The following is a 16,232-nucleotide window of genomic DNA, read 5'->3' as shown; positions in this document are numbered from 1 at the left end:
AACTCCTTTATGTATTCATTGATATGGTTTTCTTGCCTCTAAAAAACCTTTGAGGGAATTAGTAAATATAGTGCTTATTGTCAACAATGAACAAAGATTCAACTTGTAAATTTTGCCATTGTGGCAATAAATCTACATACAGTTTAAGTCAGAATTATTAGCCCCCCTTTGATTTTGTTTTTCTTTTTTAATATATTTCCCAAATGATGTTTAACAGAGCAAGGACATTTTCAAAGTATGTCTGATAATATTTTTTCTTCTGGAGGAAGTCTTAATTGTTTTATTTCAGCTTCAATAAAAACAGTTTGGAATTTTTTAAAAGCCATTTTAAGGGGAGAATTATTAGCCCCTTTAAGCAATATATTTTTTCGATAGTCTACAGAGCGAACCATCATTATACAATAACTTGCCTAATTACCCTAACCTGCCTAGTTAACCTAATTAACCTAGTTAAACCTTTAAAGGTCACTTTTAGCTGTATAGAAGTGTCTTGAAAAATATCTTGTCAAATATTATTTACTGTTATCATAGCAAAGATTAAATAAATTGGGGAAAAAATCGAGGGACACCGGCCCTGCATGTGACTGAATTCACTTCCACTGGTATTTGCTTGTAAATGTCTTCTAGTGTAATTGCTTGTAAAGGTAGAATGTTTCTAAATTTTTGTGGTGCATCTCCTATCATTTGCCACACTTAAATCTTGTTGCCAGCAGTCAACATTGCTCTCATTGCAGAAAGTTGCCAGCTCTTCATTGAAATGAATGGGATTGTGGCACTTTGCTCTGCATGTTGCTGGCCGGTTTTGCTAATCTACAGATTTGCCAACATTCACATAAGTCTGGAATGTTTGTTTTCTGTTGTATTATGACATACACTTTGACAGTTTTTATTTTATCTTGTTGGTTTTCTTTTCTGTCAGTGTAGCCCAATGACCAGCAACCCCTCTGACATTTATTGTTTGGGCAAAAAAAGAAAAAAACATAAAAACAACAGGGTCAACAATGTTTGGAGCTTCTATCCTTTTAAACAGGGGTCCCCTGCCCAATCCTGTTTCAGAAGATCTACCTTCCTACAGAGTTTAGCTGCAAACTTGATCAACCACACCTGTCTTTAATTACCAACTGCTCCTTCAGATCCTACTTAGTTGGTTTAAGCTTGGCTCACACTGAGCGATTTTTAATAATTTTAAATGATTGTCTAATGTCAGACTGCACGAACATGGTTCCTGAGTGTCAGACTGCACGAACATGGTTCCTGAGTCTCACTGTATTTCAGCTGCCATAATGTCAGATTGAATGACAATGGAGATGCGCCTAACAGAGAAGAAAACTCACCTGGGGTTTGACATTATCCCACGTTTTGAAATGATACCTCAAAGCAAACATAAAGAATCTGTAGCAGCAATTTCTCACACAACTTGCCTCAATGATAAAAACCAGGATGAAAAAAACTCATTTGACATGTCCCCACGGTGGTTTAAAGTTGTTGTGTGGATTACGCAATCAAATTCAGCATTTTTATTGGATATTGGTTTGGCGCTGGTCGCAGTTGTTGTCATACTACAGGATAGTATCTAAAATTTTCTGACAGTGCCAGAACTTCATTGGATGGAAATCTCATCAATACAGCCATGAAGGCCAAGTTCAGACTGCATGATTATAGGCCTGATTTTGAGGTTTTCAGAAATCGCAGATAAATGTCTGAAATCACAGGCAAATAGGTGCTCATTTACATTAGTAACAATCACACAGTGTGAACTATCAAAGACGCGATCTAAGAAAATCACAGATGAGTTGCCAACCTCTGTGAGATATTTGAAATGCTAAATATCTGGACCTGTTAGTGATTCAAAATCATGTCATGTGAAATGTGTTCTGATTAAAAATAATATTGACGATTACCTACAGCAAATGAGAGAGCAGCATCCTCTAGTATGGGTATCTGCAGGCCATCAGGAGGTTGGGGAAAAGTTAAAAGGGCTTTTTTTGGTCTATTTGGACCCAAGAAATGGAGAAAGAACTAGTGAAAATTTAACAGGAGCACCCGTATCACAATACCACAACCGGGTCGAAAAAGAAAACAGTTTAAGAGTAATTACTATTTCCCTTAAAAACACAGGTGAGCAAAATAAGTACATTTTCTACCCTACTAAAGGCTTCTTTCTTATTATGTAGTAAATAGGAAATGTTATACTACCAGACCCTCCGTTGTTTTTATGTCACTTCTCACGTGTGTTTGGTTATCAGACGTAGTTCGTGGAAAGTTGTTGGCGATTTTTCCAATTGTAAAGTCATGCAATATGAAACCCCCTGTCACAGATCCATCTTGTGGTGTAAACACAGCAGCAACAGAACGCTACCCCAGATAGTCATGCAGTGTGCTAACATGTGACACAAAAATTGCGCAGTCTGAACTTAGTATCGATCATAGATTTCAGCCTAGAACTTCAGTAATCTGGGGATCTGGAAATTGGGGATTTCCCAAATTTGTCACCGACCACCAAATCGTGGTTGGAATCCCTCAGTTTGAGCAAGGTTTTAGTTTTGTTTGGTCAGAGTTAGAGCTGAACTCTGCAGGAAGTTGAATGTCCAGAAACAGGGTCCGACTTTCGGATGACACTAAAACCGAGGTCCTGACTCTCTGTGGTTATTAAAAATTCCATGCCACTTCTCTTAAAGAGTAGGGGTGTAAGCCTGGTGTCCTGGCCAAAGTCCCTCAATAAGCCCTTACGATCATAGCTTCCCAATCACCCCCATCCACCGAATTGGCTCTATCATTGTCTCTTTGCTCCACCAAAAGCTGGTGTGTGGTGAGCGCACTGGTGCTGTTGTGCTGTGGCTGCTGTCGCATCATCCAGATGCTGCACACTGTTGGTGGTGTGGAAAGACCCCCCTCATGATTGTGAATCGATTTGAGTGTATGGCCATACACAATAAATGTGCTATATAAATACACATTATATTAAAGGGTTGAACATCCCTGCTTTAAAACATTGCATGTGCAAAACGGTTCTAACTTTACACGCTCAGTGATTCACTCTATGATGAGTTACTTTTTCCTCTGGCTGACCTAGTTTTTCTTATCTCTTAAGAAATAGATTATGGGGTCAGGGATCAGATAAAGTGGAAGAAAGATCTTTTTCACTCTTTGTGGTTGGACAGTAAGACGAATGTGTGCAGGACCCTCGGGGTACGCATTAGAATAACCTCTTCAGTCTTGTGAGACAATGTGTTCCCATTGCATAATTTTCCTGTATAATCATCACTTATTGTAGTGATGTGTATAATGGAGTTAAGAGATAATAATAGCTTCTGCAGGCTGTAAGGAGAAGTTGTCTCGGAAAGTGTAAATCTGTGCCTTTCGATTTCAGTGTCAAATTTTTTAAAAGGCCTACTATGCCACCTAACTAGATACACTCAAAAAAAAAAAATTGTTGAATGAACATGATTTAATCGTGGCACCCTTTATGCATCTAATCCAATCAAGTAAACCTGAACTGCTTTGAACATGTTGTATGAACACAAAGCACATTTGTAGAAAAAACATGGTTTCAATTTGTCAGTCTAACTTCTTTGCAACTAATTGACTTAAAATGTTTGTATTGTGTTATTCTAATTAAAATGATTCTAATTTACTCAATGTAACACTAAAGCTTTACTTTAACAAAATTATGTCTTGTTAAATCAGCTAGTAAATTTCTTGTTCAATATTGTTGTTTAAATTCATTCATTTTCTTGTCGGCTTAGTCCCTTTATTAATCTGGGGTCGCCACAGCGGAATGAACCGCCAACTTATCCAGCAAGTATTTTTACACAGCAGATGTCCTTCCAGCCGCAACCCATCTGGGAAACATTCACACACACACACACACTCATACACTACGGACAATTTAGCTTATCCAATTCACCTGTACCACATGTCTTTGGACTGTGGGGGAAACCGGAGCACCCGGAAGAAACATGCAAACTCCACACAGAAACGCCAACTGAGCCGAGGTTCGAACCAGCGACCTTCTTGCTGTGAGGCGGATGTGCTACCCACTGCACCACTGCCTCGCCATGTTATTTAAATTAAATTTTTTAAATGACAATACTATGAAGCAAGATTTAAAATTAAGTAATTCAACACAAAAAGGACAGAAAACATGTTATATATATATATTTACTAATATATATATATATATATTTCTTTTATTATAGCCTTTAGCAGGCACCAATCACATTTAAACAAATTTCTTCTTTAATATTCTGATACAAAATGTTATATAATATCCAAAATTGTAATATGTATTATAAAATGTATAAGAAACATTAAGCCAACAAAATAACCTTGGCTCTTAAGAAAACTGATCCCCAAGCAATACCTGTAGGACGTTAACATCATTTTTTTTACTAATTGAGTTTAAACAGCTTTCTTCACTTTGGTACTCCTATTCAGAATGTAAAAGTATAAAATGTATAGGAAACATATAGCCAACAACATAACATGCATAACATTCAAGCTCTTGGGAAAACCAATTCCCAGACTGTGCTGAAAACACTCGGTGATACTTCTTCTTGTTGTTTTTGTAAGGTGACATCCAAACGCACTACCGCCAACTACTGATATGCGCGAAGTGATTCTCCAGAGTGAGAGTTGTCGATTTGAAGCGTCTCAGTCTCATTGAATCAACATGTTCTGATCAAATTCATTTGATTATTTCTTGATTCAGTTTCAAATAACATGAATTAATCGTTTAACATACGTAAACTTGATTTGTTCTTTTCAATCTGACAAATTTTTTATTTTGTAAATCCAATACATGCCTAGTTGATTTTTTTTGAGTGTAGGTTTGAGCAGTACATAGAGTGAATGTATAGACATCCTGGTTGGGATTTGTCTGAATTGTTTTTGACATGAATGCAGTGGCCTTCACTTTTTTAGCAGCATTTGCCTCATTAGTGTTTTTCGCAAAAGACTTGTAAACCCCAAACTGAACCAGTTCTGAGCTCACAATCTTACAACTTTGATTTGGCAAAAGCAACATAAAAACTACATGTAATATATGTAATATGCATTCTAGTCAACACAGCTTGGATCCTTACACAGTGAGTACATGTTTAATTACACATGTTCAGTTCTCAGGGTGTTGGAGATGGTTGAAGCACAAATCTACAGGGCATTGTTAATTAACAGTTGCTAGTCTCTCATTCATGGGTGTTTTTTACCAGCTGACCACTTACCTTCGTATGAACGGCTTTTCAGCTGTTACCAGTTTGTCTGGTAGCTCGACACATATGTCAGCAGACTTAGATGTAGAGTGGAGTTGATCGCGATGATAGGTTTTGAGTTTCAGAAAGCCAAAAACCAAAGCCAAAAAAATAAAACAAACAACAACAGGGTGAAAATGTGGACAAATATGGAAAATACATGGACAAAATACAGGCAAAAGGTCAGGCTAGGTGGCAAAGAATCAAAACGGAAAACAAGACATGGATTAAAACATGGCAAGACAAACAAGGAAAAACACTTTGTAATGTTCATAGGAAGAAACATAACAGCAATGTGTGTGTGAGAGGTGAATATAAAAGTCCAGATACCAGTCCATGATGAGTTACCAGCTGTGTGTGCGTGAGGAACTGGTGTGCGTGAAGTGCATGATGTTATTTGTATTCCAGTTCAGTGACAGATCTGTAGTTTTCCAACTATCTGCAAGGATTAGATCGCTGTGATCATGACCCAGATGCTATATAATCTGTTCATAAAAATACATATTTAGCAATAAAATGGTTAATTTTGTGCATGTGATTAGGTATTTTCATTATGTAAAAGACAAAACAACACTCATTTAGGTGTTTAGCATTGTTTCCCTGTTTAGAATAAAATAACTTGCAGTAGAATATTTCTTTTAAAGATGAACCTTCTGTATTAGAAGAGGATGAATAAGCCTTCTCTAAATGTCTCAATCATTGTGTAATATACATCGGGGTGGGGAGGAGTGCATTTAAACCAGTTACTAAGTAACACAAAAAATACCCAGCACTGAAATAAAATGACCCAACAGCCCCAGCTCAGCATTTAGATAATAATCCTGAGTTTTCTGAGGTTGTGTAATTTATTTTTCTCTAGTTTCTCACATTTTTCTTCAGGAAGTGTGTATTTTTTTTATTAAATTTTTTTATTACAGATTCACAATAGACGCACATAAAGTACATAGATGACCTAAAATCAGTACTCACTGGTTCCCAAGGGCAAATGACTTGACAGTTTAAAAATCCTAAAATGTTTGTTTGGATGTTTTAGTTTTAGGGGAAAGAAAATAACATCAGCTTATTAAAAAGCATTAGATGTTAGCCCAAAATCACCAAGATGATGTGTGTGTTTATACACACTATTACCTCCTGCCTTTAGTGCTAGTAGAGATGTTGAGTGGTGAGGCAGTAAATTGTTTGATTAGTTGATTCACCAAGGGAATCCTGGAACATATTTGCTGCCATGCGCACACACGCACATGCACGCACACCAACACACCTACACACACACACATTCCCAATCCCATTGTCTGTTTCTTTCATTGTGCATCCCCAGGCCGTTATATCTAAATTTCATTGTTTATTTTACCTTATGCTCTGTTTATCTACTTTCCCCCCTGCTGACTGCTTTGTTTCCTTCATTTTTTTGTTTTCTAAGGTGAAAAACAAGAAGGAAATCATTGAAATGCTTGCGTTTATGGCTCTGGCTTATATTATGAAACACTTGGTTTAGATTAGAACATTTGGCTTAATTAGTTTTGCTTGTTGCGTTATTGCTCCTTGAAGAAATCTGATGCAGTCAGTATGTTCTCATGTCTACAGCTTGTTTTGTGATAGTTTGATGCAGTTTTGAACACACCCAGCATGTTCTTCAGTGCCCCCAGCGGCTCAGCTCACTTCTCTTATAGAAAAGTAATCATGTGTTTGTGCCGAAGGCTAAACGCCTGAGAAATGCGCATGCTTTTTGTGATTGACGACTGTCAGTGGGAGTGAGAGGGGAGAAGCTGATGTGAGAGGATGGTGGAGAATGCAAAGTCTTGTATATGTACACTTGGTAGGAGATGGGGCATAAGTTATAACAACAAGCATGAAAAAAATGCGAATGATAGGAAGGATGATAGGAACAAAAAGAGAGAGTGTGCTCTTTGAGCCTGGATCAGTTGTGAAGGCTGATCAGTCTTCTAAATGTTATCTGCAGCTCAGACATGGACCTGAACCCGTTTTGAAGAGTGAATAATGCCTGTCCTCTAGTGCAGAGTAGACGAGCAAAGACAGAAGCAGATTCTTGCTGAACAGCCATGGAGGCTCTGCTAAAACTGAGAACTGTTTGTGCAGCATCCATGATTCATCCAACAGTATGTTTCTGGAGAACAGTCAGCTGTGCCCAAGGCCAGTCCATCTTTTTCACTCAGATCACTTCTCTCCATCCTCCAGTTTAGCTGCTTAGCCATTTTAATGCATCCTGTTAATTAAGCATAACATTTTGATTAGGATTTCCATACCATCTGTCTATGTGTCTGCCTCCTGTCTGTCTGTGTGTCTGTCTGTGTGTCTGTCCTGTCCTGTATACCTGTTTATCTATTTGTCTGTTCTGTATACATGCCTGTCTATATATCTGTCTTTCTGTCTTTTGTATCTGTCTATCTGTCCGGCCTATATGTCTGTCTGTCTATCTATCTGTATGTCCTTTGATCTGTCTGTCGTTTAATCTGTCTGTCAGTCCTGTATATCTGTCTGTCTGTCTGTCTGGTCTGTCTGTCCTGTATGTTTTTTGTCTATCTTCTATATTTGTCTGTCCTATATATCTTCTGTCTGTCAGTCCTGTATATCTTTTGTCTGTCTGTCTGTCTGTCTGTCTTCTGTCTGTTTGTCCTTTATATCTTTTGTCTGTCTGTCTGTCTGTCTTTCTGTCTGTCAGTCTGTCTGTCTGTCCTGACTGTCTGTCCTGTATATCTTCTGTTTGTCTGTCTTTCTGTCTGTCTGTCTGTATGTCTGTCTGTCTGTCATCTGTCTGTCTGTCTGTCTGTCTGTCTGTCTTCTGTCTGTTTGTCCTGTATATCTTTTGTCTGTCTGTCTGTCTGTCTTTCTGTCTGTCAGTCTGTCTGTCTGTCCTGACTGTCTGTCCTGTATATCTTCTGTTTGTCTGTCTTTCTGTCTGTCTGTCTGTATGTCTGTCTGTCTGTCTGTCTGTCTGTCTGTCCAGTATATATTTTGTCTGTCTGTCTTTCTGTCTGTCAGTCTGTCTGTCTGTCTGTCCTGACTGTCTGTCCTGTATATCTTCTGTCTGTCTGTCTGTCTGTATGTATGTCTGTCTGTCTGTATGTCTGTCTGTCTGTCTGTCTGTCTGTCTGTCTTCTGTCTGTCTTCTGTCTGTGTGTCCTGTATATCTTTTGTCTGTCTGTCTTTCTGTCTGTCAGTCTGTCTGTCTGTCTGTCCTGACTGTCTGTCCTGTATATCTTCTGTCTGTCTGTCTGTCTGTCTGTCTGTCTGTCTGTCTTCTGTCTGTCTGTGCTGTATATATTTTGTCTGTCTGTCTTTCTGTCTGTCAGTCTGTCAGTCTGTCTGTCCTGACTGTCTGTCCTGTATATCTTCTGTCTGTCTGTCTGTCTGTCTGTCTGCTTGTCCTGTATATCTGTCCTATCTGAATGTCTGTCTGTCCTTTTTTAGCTATCTGTCTGTCCTGACAGTCTGTCCTGTATATCCATCCATCCGTCTGTCTGTCTGTCTGTCTGTCTGTCTGTCTGTCTGTCTGTCTGTCTGTCTGTCTGTCTTCTGTATGTCTGTCCTGTATATCTTCTGTCTGTCTGTCCAGACTGTCTGTCCTATATATCTTCTTTCTGTCTGTCCTGTATATCTATCTATCTATCTATCTATCTATCTATCTATCTATCTATCTATCTATCTATCTATCTATCTATCTATCTGTCTGTCTGTCTGTCTGTCTGTCTGTCTGTCTGTCTGTCTGTCTGTCTGTCTGTCCTGTTTATCGTCTGTCTGTCCTGACTGTCCTGTATATTGTCTGTCTGTCTGACTCTCCTGTTTGTCTCTCCGGACTGTCTGTCCTGACTGTCTCTCCTGTATATCTTCTTTCTTTCTGTCTGTCCTATAAATCTTCTGTCTGTCTGTCTTTCTGTCTGTCTGTTTGTCTCTCTGTCTCTCTTGACTGTCTGTCCTGAATATCTTCTGTCTGCCCTGTATATGTGCCTGTTTGTCCTGTATTTCTGTCTGTCTGTCCTATATATATGCTTATCTGTACTTTGTCTATCTGTACTGTATATCTGTCTCAGTGTCTGTGTGGACAGCAGTTCTCCACATGGTCTGCTGCTTTGTGAATATGCTATTTCTCATATTGAGGGTACAGTTTATGCCATCTTGCTCTGAGGGTCTCGACCTTCATAGCTCACAGGTTTCATTATAAAAAAAGTCATTTTTGCCTTTTATAGTTCATACAAAACTGCTTATTGAGGTAACCATAGATAAACGTCAGACTGGCAGTGTAAAAGAGATATGATGCACAAGATTTATCACTGTCATAAGTTTTTGTCATTTGGACACAATTGTCATCAGTTAAATCAATGTTAATTATTTTATAATTATTATAGTGATAGTTAATTAAGAGTCAAGAGGTAAGTTTATTCTTAATTCCCTTGATAAATTTGTAGTAGAAGTCACAAAAAATCTGAAAAAAAAAACTGTCTGGTTGCAACATTTTCATTTTATATAACAGTAGAAGGAAATATGTTCTGATGACAGGATACATTTTTCTGTGTGAACAATCCATTAAAGATGTTTAGATTTTTTTTTTCATTTTACATTATATTTGACAAAAATCTTATATTTGCCTGTGTTTCTCTGGTTTCGAATTTTTTTCAAATTCACTAAATATGGTTGGCTCCTAAGAGTTTGCTTCAAAATAACCCTTTTAAGTCTTGTATAAACTTCAGCATCTGTCTGTGCATTCGGTCTTTCTGTGTGCAGTGAGCATTAAAGGACATCTATCTGTCTGAAATGTGCCAACATGACGACTGTTCCTGTCTCAGGGCCTCTCGTGGATGTCATATAACGTTGTTAAAGGAAAAAATAAGCAGAAAACACCTTTTTTTACCCTCTCCGCTAGAATGCAGCGTCCTTAAAATACACTGGTTTATGTCAAACCGTGCCTCTTTAGGGCTCCAGGTCTGAATACAGCTCTAGATGTTAGTGTGGAGTGGTGAATGTTGAAATTTCTCCCTGCGAGCAGACACTTCATAGAAAATCAATTTCGCAGGTTAGGACACTATTACCACTGGGTCCAAAAGCATTTTTTCTATAAACATAATAGTACAAGTGAATTCACTCACTAGAGAGGAAAAAAAAGATAGTTTGCAAAAGATGGCATTTTTATTATAAAATTTATTGTGTTAACATGGCGGCACAGTGTCTCAATGGTTATCGCTGTCACCTCACAACAAGAAGGTCACTGATTCGAGCCTTGGCTGGGTCAGTTGGCGTGTCTGTGTGGAGTTTGCATGTTCTCACCATGTTGGAGTGGGTTTGATCCAAGTGCTCTGGTTTCCCCCACAGTTCAAAGACATGCGGTATAGGTGAATTGGTCGTAGTGTATGAGAGTGCATGGGTGTTTCCCAGTGTTGGGTTGCGGCTGGAAGGGCATCCGCTGAGTAAAAAACATGTTGGATAAGTTGGCGGTTCATACCGCTGTGGCGGCCCATGATTATTAAAGGGACTATGCAGAAAAGAAAACGAATAATTTGGCTGTAGTGTATGCGTGTGAATGTGAGAGTGTATGGGTGTTTCCAAGTGCTAGGTTGCAGCTGAAAGGGCATCCGCTGCATAAAACATGCTGGATAAGTTGCCAGTTCATTTCGCTGTGGTGACCCCTGATAAATAATGAGACTAAGGTGAAGGAAAATGAATGAATGAATTGTGTTAACACAGAGACCTCTAGTTTTGTTGTCATCTGCAATTTTAGCCTGAATGTGACTCTTTATGTAAGAGTCTAATTATAGATAGGAGTCTTTCCAAAAACACAACATAAACATCTGTTTCTCTTCTTGGCACTTTGCCTGTTTCTCTCTCTCTCCCTCTCCCTCTTGCTCCCTCCATCACTCTTCCAGTACTTAAATGGTTTGTTTATTGTTACTTCCTCTGTGTTTTCTAGGCAATTCAAACAGGACCCAATGTTTATCCCATAGATCTACTGGACATCATACCCCAGTGACAACATCATTTCCCACTGACCCCAAGAGACTCTTCCTTCTGTGTAGGCGAAAATCTCCAGTTAAGGAGAACTAGAGCTACATCATCTGTGGTTTTCCCATCTGAGATGAACATTTGAAGAAAAGCCAAAGGAAGTGTACAAAAGGCTGACCAGCAGGATTAGTATTACAGCTTTTTTGCTTCTAAACCCAAAGAAGAATCCAATGGCGACATCAAATGTGGACTGATTGTACTCAGTCAGAGCTCCCAGCGGCAGCACTTTGGCTCCAGATGAAACTGATGTTTTTCTGCATAATTCTTAGTCAGTCTGGAGCCGTTACCCCTCCTGCTCTGTGTGTCGTAGCATGTGGCTCGGACTCAACATCCACAGCATCTTAATTACACAGCCAAGCCGATTTAGACCACACAGGAAACATCTCTACATCTGGAGATACACTGCCTTTTAGAGAGAGATACACATCACTGGAGACTCCTGATCTGCTTTTTGTCCTCTATACCTATGCGATTACACAAAAGAAACCTAAAAGAGAAAAGAAGCCTAGTAAGTTTTTTGTGTGTATTCTGTCTGACTCTGTAACCTTTCAGTGCTTCTCTTTCTTTCTCACTCCCTCATGGCACCATTAATGAAGCCTTTAACTAATGATGCACAGGTCCAAATTAGCCTGGTTCAGTGACTATACAGGGCTGTCGGTCCCCGCAGACGTGCTGACCTTTGGAGAGGGCCCCGACTACTGCTCTGTGGCCCAGCATATTCACACACACACACAAACACACATCTACCCTTGAGCTACTGGCAGTAAATAGTGAATGGTAAATGTCACCGCTTTGGCCATTGAATTATATGTTTTTGGAATAAGTGTAAGAGTGGATTACATTAGCTTCACTAGCAGCTCGCCTATGTCCACATGTCAGCCTTCAGCAAGCTGGAAGTTTTATTTTTATGTGGTGTCTATGTGGTGCAGTTTGTTCGTTTTGAACATGTTTCTGGAATTCAGGTTCTGTTTCCAGCTGGTATTAAAATGCTTTTTTAGAGTGGTCATTTTAATTGGTCAGCTGAGACACTACTTTTTTTTTTTTTTCACCAGATATTAACGTGTATTTAAATGAGTTTTCTGTGACCACTGGTTGTTGATTTAGCTTGTATCATATCTATCTTAGATTTTTGTATCATAGGTTTCTGATGTAAATTTAGTGCAGTTGAGCACAGTATAATTATCTTGATTTGCAGCAGTTTCTCAAAACACCTCCCATAAAAATCATACATTTGGATTAGTTCTGTAACTAATTAAGGCTTTAGCAGAGGTGCGAATCCAGATGCAGATTTATTTACCAGGATCATAAATCAGGCAAGGGTCAACAACAGGAGCAATCGGGTTCAGATAGATAATCCAGAAGTCATCGTCGATAAACAGATAAGTAGTCAAAACTAGGAACATGGCTAGAAGTAGATAACATAAAACTAGGGATGGCTGACTTGAAACTGACGTTTCGACACAGTGTCGAGATCGCGTTTTTGGCACTGCACGGAAGCATGATCTGAAACTTTTAGGTCACATGACTAGGGTGATTCGAAACACACAGGTCACGTGACAAGTGTTTTGAAACACCTGGTCACGTGACTAATGCGATTCAAAGCATTGGTCATTTCAGAAGCATTCCGAGACCTGGCGAATCTGCATTTGACTGACAGGGTCAGAATAAAACTCTGTCTTATATAGCTTAGTAAACTGTGCGTGTGCACATAGCTGGCGTGTGCTGCAAATAGCTTTTGGGTTTGAATCCCGACAAATACTCTGAAATAATGATTTTATGTATTTTAGTAATGTTACTGTTTTATACGTTTTGAAGCTTCGACACGTTTGCTTCGACTATTTCATGAAACCTCACATTGCCCACCACTACATAAAAAAACAAGAATCAAAGAACACGGCTAGACAAGGAAATGAAAATGCAAGGTAAAGTTACAGGTTAGCTTTAACTACCAAAATAAAAAAACAATGCTCAGCAATGTGTGTGAGCAAATGTGGTGGATAAATAGTGTAATGAGTCCTTGAGCAGCTTCAGTTGTAAGTGTTTGCAATCAGACAAAATTAGGAACTGGTGTGTGCATGGTGCATGGTGTGATTTGTAGTCCATTTGGAGTTGTAGTTCTCCAGCGATCCGTAGTAGCTTGATCACTGATGACTGTAACGAGTAGGAAAGTAGGTAGTGTTTTGTGGCTGTTAAAACACTGTTCGACTTTCTGTTTAAGTTTTGCTAAAGCAATCTATGTTTTGACTCCCCTTTGAAGTTTTCAGAAGTGGACATATTTAAAGTGTTTTAGACCCTGTTTGCACCAATATTTAGTCTTGTCCAGCTATGAACAGATCAGCATAACGCATCTTAATATTAGGAAAAAACGGAGCCCTGAAAGCATAACTCTGATTTGACAGACCCAAGTTTTTTCAAATTAAAAATAAAAGAAAACCTGTGATAGAATATAGATAATGCGATAGATAAATCGTTTGCCTTCAGAAATGTATTATTTTAATGAAGTTCTTTTGTAAGAGGCACCCTAACATTTTTTATGCCTCCAACAAATTAACATGAATTTTAACATTATTTAAATATATTATTTAGATTGTATGCATAAATTGCATGTTTGTCTATTTTTGAGTTTGTGTATTATAAAATTTCAATGTATAGTGTATTTTTTTTGCCGAGTTACATACAGTCCTCAGAATAGAGTTCATCCCATTTTGAATTTTTTTTTCTATTTCTCAGTAAATATAGGCAATGTATTTTGATGCATTTAAACAAAACAGATTTATAAAACAGATATTTTTATTAAAATAATATTTTAGTCACCGAACATATTTAGAAATTGAATGATAATACAATTAAACTCAAGCTAAATATCACATAAAACATTGACAACAAAATTTCAACAAAATGGTTACATTTTTTTGGTTCTCTTTATTTTTCCTGTTTTAAAAATTGTATTTAATAATTTTCTATAACATATAAATTTGGGGGTACTAGTTATTGGACCGTTATCTTAAGTTATTTTGTTAGATAAGCTCCAGATTTGGCTTTAGTACTGACTAATCTAATGTGTATACACAAATATGATATTGTATAGCTCCTATTAAAAATATTTGTGAGGGGTGTACTTACATACGCTGAGCACTGTATACCAAGTATTTGAATTCCTTTTGATTGTTTTGTCTTCTGTCCTGTGCTTGCTCTGTTACTGTTTCTCTTTTCCTCTTCCTCCACAGCACCAGACATGAGGGTCACAACAGCACATTTGGCAGGACTACAAAAAGCCATTCCACGTGGATAAATTAGAGTCGGAGTTACACTTTTTTTTTGTGGAAAATTTACAACAACACGACTTGCAGGAAACGACTAAAAGACTTAAAAGGGCCTGATGCACCTTTTAAGGGCAGCAACAAAAATGAATAAATCATCAAGAGGGAGCGAGGGCTAGTTCTTCTCAGAGAGCAGTGAAGGAAACGCTCTCCTCCCCCTGCTGCGAATGAGAGCTTGAACTGAGCTCTCTGGAAGACTGACAGTCTCTCCTGCTCTCTAGCCTGGTGGTTTGTTGATGGATTTGCCTTGATTTTTGGTGTTTCTCAGCCCTCCCTCTACGTGCCCGTGTCATGCTCTGTTGCCGGCGAGCCGTCCAGGAGCCATGCCCATCCCTGAGATGGCTTTGAGCCCGGTAAAGTCTCTGTACTGGGAGGTGTTTCCCTCCATGGTCACGCAGCGGGTGTACTGTACGCCCGTCCTCTGGGCTGGACGCCTCTATGTGCTGGGCGGCTGCAGTGAGAACGGCCTCCCTTTGGACTCCGCCGAGGTGCTGGATCTAGAGAGCCAGCGTTGGTGCGAGCTACCTCCGCTGCCCACAGCTCGTGCTGGGGCATCTGCTGTAGCTGTCGGGGACCAGTTGATGGTTATGGGGGGTATGGATGCGCAGCAGAGCCCGCTGGCCTCAGTGGAAGTCTACCACCCTGATGAGGGCAAGTGGGAGAGGAAGACAGGACTGGGTCAGCCTTCCATGGGCATCACCACACTGGAGAAAGGTATGAGCAGCAATTCCTCTTCATTCATGAAAGTGCTTTCAGTCAGAATTTGATATGAAATTTGCACTATGTTTTTTTTTTCAGTTTAGAGGTTAACACGAATGAAAATATAAGATTTTTAAAAGGAGGCATGGCACCATACCCCACCCCTAAACCCAGTCATCAATGGGAGATGAGCAAATTTTAATAAAATGTACAAATGAGATCATACAAATTAGCCACTAAATCAAAAAGTTATGAAGTGTTATCTCACAAACAATACAAAATGGCACAAAACACATCAAGTTAAATGTGAACCTCTGAAGTTGAACAACTTACTGGTGTTTTAGAAGTGTTGTTTTCTTTCATAAAATGGTTTGTTATAGTACTTGTAACCACTCTTTACCAAATTTTAAATATTGTAAAATATTATTGCAATGAAAACTTTATATTGCGATATTTTATTTTTCTGCAATAAATATCGTGATGAATATGAATACGGTTTCACAAGATGGTTATATAGCTCTATTTGACAGTTTTCTGGGAAGTCTAAGAGTATTCGGGTACAAAATTTAAGTGAAGTTTTTAAACTAATTTCGAGAGGAGCACGTGATATAATTGACTGCAGCTGGCCACCTATCTACACTCATTAGTTAGCCAATCAGATCTATCCTAACTCACTATAAGTAGCCTAGCTAGATATTACTCCCTTATCTTCGTTTTCCGAAGAAACCCCCCATCCACCCCTTTCTCCTCCTTTTCTCCTTTACAAAAAGAGGAGTTCTCGAGAACCACCTGATCTCGTACTCCCGTCACATGCTCTATGGACCTGGCGGGAGCCCTGGGCTCAACTATCTCCGAGCTCAGGGTTCTCTCCCGGGACAGCATGCCAAACCTGCTTACAGTTGTCAAGCAATATCTAAGTGTGAACTCTTGAAATTACCATAAAGCAAAAAAA

General features: G+C 38.9%; 1 protein-coding gene across 2 annotated transcripts in view; it reads left to right on the top strand.

Annotated features, from left to right (window-relative positions):
- The window catches only part of klhdc8b (kelch domain containing 8B), a 213,999-nt gene that overhangs the window by 11,951 nt on the left and 185,816 nt on the right, over positions 1-16,232 (top strand). The window contains exons 2-3 of one of the 2 annotated variants that reach the window (XM_087306986.1): positions 11,170-11,769; positions 14,489-15,295. In XM_087306986.1, coding sequence (XP_087163112.1) covers positions 14,905-15,295 — 391 coding nt within the window. In that variant the 5' untranslated portion in view covers positions 11,170-11,769; positions 14,489-14,904. The remainder of the gene's footprint in view (positions 1-11,169; positions 11,770-14,488; positions 15,296-16,232) is intronic. The other variant, XM_087306987.1, reaches the window with a different exon arrangement.

This window comes from Danio rerio, chromosome 23, assembly GCF_052040795.2.
Source record: "Danio rerio strain M-AB ecotype USA chromosome 23, GRCz13ab, whole genome shotgun sequence".
NCBI lineage: Eukaryota > Metazoa > Chordata > Actinopteri > Cypriniformes > Danionidae > Danio > Danio rerio.
The sequence above is the reverse complement of the archived record's forward strand: the minus strand, read 5'-3'. Positions and strand labels throughout refer to the sequence as shown.